The sequence below is a fragment of the Chiloscyllium plagiosum genome, chromosome 43 (genome assembly GCF_004010195.1).
Source record: "Chiloscyllium plagiosum isolate BGI_BamShark_2017 chromosome 43, ASM401019v2, whole genome shotgun sequence".
Classification (NCBI taxonomy): domain Eukaryota; kingdom Metazoa; phylum Chordata; class Chondrichthyes; order Orectolobiformes; family Hemiscylliidae; genus Chiloscyllium; species Chiloscyllium plagiosum.
This window is the reverse complement of record NC_057752.1, coordinates 13,854,593-13,863,475: the sequence shown is the minus strand read 5'-3', so window position 1 is coordinate 13,863,475 and position 8,883 is coordinate 13,854,593. Positions and strand designations below refer to the sequence as shown.

The window sequence follows — 8,883 nt, the reverse complement described above, 5'->3', positions numbered from 1 at the left end:
GCTGTGAGGCAGCAGTGCTAACCACTGTGCCACCCACCATTCATGGGAAGGTGGCATTACTGGCTATATTCAAGAGATGGCTAGATAAAGCACTAGGGCAAATGGGATCAAAGGTTATGGGGAGAAAGCAGAATTAGGCTGTGGAGTTGGATGATCACCCATTATTGCGAAGAATAGCAGTGCAGGGCCAAATGGCCTCTTCCTAACTTCTAGGTTTTTGTTGTATCAAGAGTCAATCACCTTGCTGTGGGTCTGGAATCATGTGTCGGCCAGATCAGGCAAGGATGGTTCCCAAAGGACATTAGGTGAACCAGATGAGTTCTTCCAACAATCGACAACAGATTCACTGTCGTAGTTTGCTCCTCAATTCCAGGTTTTAATTTTATCTGCCATGGTGGGATTCGACCCGGGTCCCCAGAACATTATGGAGGAACAAATTACTGCAGCTGCTGGAATCCATACCAAAGACAACAAAGGCTGGAGATCACACACGATTCTTCAGAGCCGAAGAGTGGAGGGGGCAACACATGTGCAATAGTTTGGAGGTTTGTGCTGGGGGCGAAAGGGTGTTGCGAGCTCAGATTAAGTGATTGGAATGAGAGAACAGCAGAACAATGGTGTGTCTACCTCCCAGACTGGGAAGGACAGAGTGGAATTTGGGGGGGGGTTCTTACCCACCAGACTGTCAGTGAGAGTGGACCAGAAGGCCGTGTTCCAAGTGATGAGATACTGCCAGATCCAGGCAGCCTTCAAGCACCTTTTAAAAAAATTGTGAACCAACTCCCATTTCTTTCAGCTTGTAATCATGTCCTCCTCCTCTCCCCCCTCCCACTCCAGTGGGACTGTCTGTCCTTCCCAGTCTGGCAGAATGATGGGGTGCCTTGCTCACATCCCGATCACTTAATGGAAGCTATTAACATCTTCTCCCCACCAGCAGCCTGCACCCACCACCTCCGCCCTGAACTGTAGCATAAATGCTGTCCCCCCCCACTTCAGCTCTGATGAAGAGTCATCGTGACTCGAAATGTTAGCTTACCCTCCCTCCGTGGATGCTGTCTGGCCCACTTATCTCCAGCCTTTGTTGTTTTTCCCCAGAACATTATCTGGGTCTCAGGATTGACAATCCAGTGATAACATCACTCGGCTGTCACCTCCTTGACTTAAAGGCAACCACACCCTGATCTCCCACACAGTGCACTGTGATAGACTATCAGACTATCTTTGTGCTTTATGAAGACTGCTGTACACCACTGGCAAACAAGACTTTAATGCCCTTGGCTGGTATTGTACCCAGCCTCAGATTTAGCTGATTGCAATGACACCCCTCTGCGATTTTACAGACTGTAATCCCCAGGCACCTCACACAGTAGTAACCAACAGCCCAACATTACCCATGCCCTCAAACTCATCCAATTTGTTAGCTGCTACTCAGTTGGCATCACACCCCCTGCCACATTCTCTCTTTCACCCCCACAAATCTCAGTGTCGGCTCAAAGTCGAGCACAAAAATCCAAGCTGACACTCTGAGGGAGTGCTGCACTGTCAAAACAAAAAGGGCAAATTTCAGAATGGTACTTTAAACAGAGATCCACTCCAAGAGAGCAGGGAATATTCTGACCAATATTCAGCCCCTTTAAAAATTAACCACTCGAAAAGCAGCACTTGGCCCGTATCCCTCCAAACCCTTCCTATTCATATACCCATCCAGATGCCTTTTAAAATGTTGCAATTGTACCAGCCTCCACCACTTCCTCTGACAGCTCATTCCATGTGTACCACCCTCCGTGTGAAAAAGATGCCCCTTATATCCCTTTTAAATCTTTCCCCTCTCACCCTAAACCTATGCCCTCTAGTTCTGGACTCCCCCATCCCAGGGAAAAGACCCTCATGTTTTGACCAAAGGGTCGGTTTCCATGCTGTACATCTCTAGGACTCTAGGAAGTCATTGGGCACTCGGTTTTGTGGGAGCTTGCTGTATACCAAATTGGTTGCTGCCTCATCTACGTGACAGCAGTGATGGCACTTTAAAAGATATCCTATTGGCTGCAAAAGTGAAGGCGCTCCGCATATTAATTCACTTGTGAATCCTATACAATTTCCTTCCTCACTAACAAAGTCACCAGGGAGAACGCTAACTTTCACACCAGCTGGGAACAGCTCATCCGATCCAAGGGTGACTAGATCTCCATGCCCTGGAGCTAGCTGGCCAGTCTGCCTCCAAAGAGATACTGGCCCAATTCATTCCCTACGGATAGGAGGAAATTTGAATTGAGTTTCCACACCTCACACAGACCAACAGCCACTTGAACCAAGCCTAAACCCTGACAGGGTCCCTGTTGCAGGTCAGTGAATCATACGGAGTTTAAATCTTAATGAGGAAGGGCTTTTCCCCACAAATGACTCATTAGCTGTGGCACCCCCATTAGCTGTGGCACAACAGCCAGCACACTCACTTCTGAATCAGAGGGTTCTTGGTTCAACACCCCCTCCAGGGCCACAGGGAAAAAAAATTAACACAAGGCTGACATTCCGAATGCAATGCTGAGGAAACGCCATTAACCCTTTGCGCACACACACATTTAAAAAAAAAATGCTGCAGTATTGTCCCAGTCAATATTCTCTAGAATTCCAAGGGGTGATCTGAACAAAGTCTTCAAGATATTAACAGGAAATGACAGTGTGAATAAAGATCAACTATTTCCATCTGTTGGAGATTCTAGAATGGGGCGGGGGTGCATAGTCTGAGAATTAAGGTTCAGGAGAGATGTTAGGAAGCACTTCTACATACAAAAAGGGTGGGAGAGATTTGGAACGGTCTTCCACAAATGGCAGTTGGATACAGGATCGTTGTTAGTTTTAATGCTGCGATAAATTTTTCTTCTTTTTTTAAAAAAAATTGTATGGACCAAAGGCAAGACTATGGAATTAGGCCACAGATCAGCCACGATCTCACTGAATTGTGGGACAGACACACTAGGCCGAATGGCTTATTCCTGCTCCAATTTTCCGAGGAGAGCAAGGGGAGTTAGCTTGCTGCACCCATCAATATCTATCCTCAAACCATGCAGATTATCTGCTCAATATCACATCCCCAGCCTGGGATCTGCCTGCGCACACCTGGAAGCCATGCTTCCAACACAACGACTCGCGAAAAGCAATTCATCGGATTGGGAAATTCTGAAAGGCATTACAAAAAGCAGATCATCTCTTTATCAGGGCAGACGGTGTATTTTACTAAAGGGAGGAATGGTTAATTTCTTTTTAAAAATCCCAAAATACCACCCTTTAATCTGCTCACTATTCCAAGACCCCAGCGCGTGTCTTTTGTATCTGCAGATTTTAAATTATATTGGGGGAGGAAGAGGAGGAGGAGAAGCTACTGACATATTAAAACAGAGGAATATTTTAAATGAAACAGTAAGCATTCAAACATGATCCTACAGCGCATGCCATAACTTGGTTACCTCGAAAATCAGATTACACAATCTTGCCACCTCGGATTTCAGCGGGAGAATAATGGCACACAGATTGAGTGCTGTTAACTCAACATCTGCTTTGAACAGCACAAAACACATCCGGCCAAACATCATTGCATCCTTCCATCCTCAGGCGGTGTCTCAAAATAACACATCCCACAAGGGAAGGCACACTCAGCTACAACAATGGCAGAAAAGTGCAGGGGCGAGTCGAGCAATAATTGTATCAAAAATAAAAACCAAAACACAGTGAAAGAAAAAAGGAGCTGTTCTGCCAATTCCAGAAGTAATACACAGGAAAGAAAAGGCTTCCTTCCAAAAAGGAAAAATGGATTATAAAAATAGGGAGATTTTGCTATACTATACCTGGAATACTGTGGACAGGTTTGGGCCCCTTTCCCTGAGGAAAGACAGGCTGACATTGGAGGCAGCCCAGAGAAGGTCCACTCAGCTGATCCTGGGTATGGAGGGACAGTCTCGTGAGGAGAGGTTGAGCCTGGACTCATTGGGGTTTAGAAGGAGGAGAGGTGACCTTATTGAAGCATCCAAGATTCCCTGGGGGCCCATTTCACTGTGACATTGCCAAGTTTTGTCTATTTCTCGCTTACAGGTGAGCAGGAGGCCGTGAGGTTCGAGTGTGTTTGTGAGCATGGCTATTGTAAAACGGAGACTTGTAGCGGAGTGCAGTGCTTTGTTTCGGTCGACAGCCGGATTCCGGGTCAGATTCGGAAGGGCTGCCATCCATATCAGGATCTACCCTGTGAATATTCGTGGCCTCACCTCCGCATCGTGTGCTGCAAAGGGAACTTGTGCAACCGCAATCTCACCTTGCAAGAGGAGAAAGGCATGTTTCTGCATTTCATTATCCACCTCTTCGGCTCCGAGGTCCAGTCGTCAAGCCTGGATTGTTTGGGAGGGTGGGGGGGGTCTGTGGGTGGGTTCATCCAGCCCGTGGCCTTGAATATTAGAACGTTTAAAGTACTCCTCCTGTGAAAGGGTGTAGATAAGGTGAATGACAAGTATCTTTTCCCTGGTGTGGGGGAGTTCAAGACTAGGGGGCATATTTTTAAGGTGAGAGGAGCAAGATTTTAAAAAGGACACAAGGCAATTGTTTTTACACACAGGGTGGGTCATGTGTGGAGTGAACTTCCTGAGGAAGCGGTGGACGTGGGTACGGTTGCAATGTTTGAAAGACATTTGGACAAGGACATGATTAGGAAAGGTTTGGAGGGAGATGGGCCAGGATCAGGCAGGTGGGACTGGTTTAGTTTGGGATTAGGGTCGGCATGGACTGGTTGGGCCGAAGGGTCTGTTCTCATGCTCTATGACTCTAAGTACTTTTTAAAAGGTTGTGAGGTTACCAGTCTAAACTACCCTCCCAGGCAGTGCATTCCATACCCCCTCACCACCCTCTGGGTCAAAAACATTTACCTCAAAACAACCTTGTTAAAAGCTAAACTAACTGAGAAAAGACAGAGAGTAGAGATAAGGGGGCCATTTTAAGGATGGCCACCCATCACTCGTGGAGTACCACGGGGGTCATTGCTGGAGCCACAATTATTGCCAATATACATTACTGGATGAGGAAAGTGCATGTACTGAAACCACGTTTGTGAATAACACAGAAATAGGTGGGAAGGCAAGGGGTGAGGATGACACACTGAGTCTACAGAGGGATCTAGACAGGTTAGGCCAGTGGGCAAAAACTTGGCACATGGAATACAAGGTGGGGAAAACTGTGAGGTTGTCCACTTTGGCAGGAAGAATAGAGGAGCTGAATATTATTTAAAGGGAGAAAGACTGCAGAAAGCTACAGAGCAGAGGGATTTGGGAATCCTTATCTGTGAATCACAAAAAGCAAGCATCCAAGTCCAGCGGGGAATAGGGAAGGCCAAGGGAATGTTGCTCTTTATTCCAAAGGGAATGGAGTATAAAAATAGGGAGGATTTTGCTAAACCTATAGAAGACACCAGTCAGACCACAGCTGGAATACTGTGAACAGGTTTGGGTCCCTTTATCTGAGGAAAGACAGACTGACATTCTCTGAGAAGGTCCACTCAGCTGATCCCGGGTATGGAGGGACTGTCCCATGAGGAGAGGTTGAGGAGGTTGGGCCTGGACTCATTGGGGTTTAGAAGAATGAGAGACAACCTTATTGAAACATCCAGGATTCCCTGGGGGACTTGACAGGGGAGATGTGGAGAGGTTGTTTCCCCTTGTGGGAGAGAGTCTAGGACCAGAGGGTACAATCCCAGAATAAGGGGTCACCCATTGCAGACAGAGATGAGGAGGAATTTCTTCCCTCAGAGGGGAGCGAGTCTGTGGAATTCTTTCCCACAGAGGGCTGTCGTGGCTGGGTCAGTGAGTATATTCAAGGCTGAGACAGAGAGATGTTTAATCAGGAAGGGGAATGGAGGGGTGATGGGGAAAAGGCAGGAAAGTGGAGTTGGGGATCAGAGCAGCCATGACCTCATTGAATGCAGGAGCAAACTCGACGAGCTGAATGCTGTTCCTATGTCTTATGGCTTTATAGTTCTAAAGGGTCACTGGGCTCGACATTAACTCAGTTTCTCTCTTCCCCAGATGCTGTCAGACCTGCTGCGTTTCTTCAGCATTTTCAGATGTTCTCGTTGGAGCAAGACAACAAGTTGGCACTTGTTCAGACTTCATTTTTGGGCCGGCAGTTTCAAAGTGAAAACGGAGCACCTATCTTCCTTTTCCTATCAATATCATCTCCTTCCCCAAAGTGGTCCCAACACAAAGTCAACTGTAGCATTGCGCTCAAAAAAAAAGGTGGTGGTGTCATGGTGCATGTCTGTGCGCACGTGTACATGCCAGTCTCTGTAATAGATAATATTTCCCCAACTCCGGCCTGGGTTTGAGCTACAATTGCATTGTGGGAAGGCAAAGGAGTACCCAGCGAATGGTTGGATCCAAGGAAGAGTAAAAAAAAAAAGAATTGGTGTAACATCAGTGGTCACGTCCATAGGAAGTGAAAGGTGGGTTTAGGCAGCATATAGGATACTTTCAGATATTAGTCAAGACAGTGGAGCAGGGAGGTTATGATGGAGCTGTATGTAACATTAGTTAGACCCCAGCTTGAGTAGTGTGTGCAGTTCTGGCCCCCACACCATAGAACTTATTGCACGGGGGGGGGGGGAAAGGAAGGAAGGAAAGAGAGAGAAAAAAAAGAGGTACAGAGGAGATTCACCAGGATGTTGCCTGGGATGGAGCATTTCAGCGCTGGAGAGGGGCTGGATACGCTGGGGTGGTTTTCCTTGAAGCAGAGAAGGTGGAGGGGGAACCTGCTGGAGATGTACAAATACTGAGGGGCAGAAAGAGAGAGAATAGACAGGGACAAACCTCTCCCATTAGCAGAGGGGTCAATGACCGGGAGGCATAGTTTGAAGGTCAGGAGCAGGAGATTGAGAGCAGATTTTCCCCCCCACTCAGAGGGTAATGGGAAAACGGAACTCACTCCCCGAAAGGGAGTGCAGGCAGGAACCCTCAAGACATTGAAGAAATATTTTGACGAGCTCTTGGAATGCTATAGCATACAAGGCTATGGGTCAAGTGCTGGAAGATGGGAACAGATTGGATGTTTGATGACTGCAACAGACACAATGGGCCGAAGGGCCTCTTCCCCTGCTGTAAAAATTCTGACTAGTTGAAAGTAAAGAAATTTGAAAAAATAAACAAATCTGAGCCTTTTGGTAACTCTTCTTTTAAAAACAAAAAGGCATGTTTTATCAACACAGCATTGTGGTGACCCAGGACTCACTGGCCAGGGTCACAAACACCACCCCACCAAAACAAAAATGGGCACTTTTTGGGCAAAGTGCCCAGGGGGCACAGGCACCTCAAACCCCAAAAACACAACAAGCGGGGGAGACAGGAGGTTCAAAAAAGGAACCGAACCCAGAAAAAAAAATTACATCAGTGCTCATCATTCTCACTCAGTTAGAAAGCAGGGGTCACACCGGGACACAGTCCAAACCCAATGAAACCAGACCAGGGGGGAGAGAAGAAGCGGGCGTTGTGTTGGTGAGGTGTTCATGTTAGTACTGACTGGAAGTCACCAATTAAACACCTAATCTCAGAAAATACCCCCGCCCCCCTCTTTCTCTGATAATAAAGATCTGACTCCCCCTCACCGGATTGACACAGAACTGGTGACGTGCGGGGGAAACAATTAAAGTGGAGGGGTGGTGGGAGAAAGAGATCCATTGTGATCTGGGACTCGCTCAGCAGGGCCAGACAAAAGCCCCTGGTAGGAAGAAAATACCTGTGTGTGTGTGTGTGTGTGTGCGCGCATGGGTGGGAAGAGGGAAAACAAGCTGGATTGTTTAAACCAGTCGCAACAATTAAGACAAAGCATCCATGAAAATGGAAGCGAGAGAGATCTCACACACACACACACACACACAATGCGGGTCTAAATCCAAGCGGTTCACTAGCTCCTCTTATTTTTGGCAAATCTCTCGAGGTCCCAGCCCCTTGTAACAACATTGTATCCGATTCCGGGCGCCATGTTGCGAGAACAGAGATGTAAATAAATATTTTGGACGCTTTATGTTTGCTTTAGCAACACCTCCCCCTCCTCCTCCTCCTCCTCTCTCAAAAACAAACAAGACCCGGGGCGCCGTCCTCTTCCTTCCCCCAACAAGCAGGTGAACTCCCTGAGAGAACTTACCGGCGCCGGTGTGGACGTTCAAGAGTAAAAAGACCGCATAAAACGGGTAGCTTTTAGCCATTCCTGCAGCTTGCCATCGCCCGGGAGATGCAGCGCGGGTGAAACTGACGAGAGGATTTTGAGGGGGGGGGGGGTGAAATTAACCAGCTACGGGGCCGCCTCACAGAGTGAAATCGACAAGAAGAGATCACTCCGCCTTCTCACGGATTGCATTCACAAATAACCAGCCCCCAGGAGGGGAGGGGCCTTTCGGCTTTGACCTTTTTTGTTACTCGAGCTGTACATTGTAACCCTTCCGCTCCCGCGGCGTGCTCAATGTTGACGAGATGCTGCAGAGAGCCGTCAACAGGGCGTGCGCTCACCTCTCTGACCCCTTTTGCGGTCGCCCTGACCCTGACACAAGTCAAAAGAAGCAGATCTGGGGTCTTGTTGCCGGCCTCAGGTCCGAGCCACTCCACAGATGTGTAAAAATATCTCGAACCTAGAATAGGAATGTGGACAGAGAGAAACGAAGAGTTAAAAATTCCACATAAATGACCCATCGGAGCAAATAAGCACCTCCCCTCCCCCGCCCGTCCCATCGTGAGGTCAAAGCTTTCTCAAGAGGGTTGGAATATAAAAGCATTGTTGTACTACTGAGAGTTTATAAAGCTCTGGTTAGGCCCTATTTGGAGTACTGTGTCCAGTTTTGGTCCCCACACCTCAGGAGGGGCA

At 47.7% G+C, this 8,883-nt stretch overlaps 1 protein-coding gene across 2 annotated transcripts in view; it reads right to left on the bottom strand.

The window, feature by feature from the left end:
* LOC122543396 (activin receptor type-1B-like) overlaps nt 1-8,411 on the bottom strand; it is a 56,198-nt gene extending 47,787 nt beyond the window's left edge. Inside the window, exon 1 of one of the 2 annotated variants that reach the window (XM_043682096.1) lies at nt 8,170-8,411. In XM_043682096.1, the coding sequence (XP_043538031.1) occupies nt 8,170-8,230 (61 nt within the window). In that variant the 5' untranslated portion in view covers nt 8,231-8,411. The remainder of the gene's footprint in view (nt 1-8,169) is intronic. The other variant, XM_043682097.1, reaches the window with a different exon arrangement.
* Between the last annotated feature and the right edge of the window lie 472 nt (nt 8,412-8,883).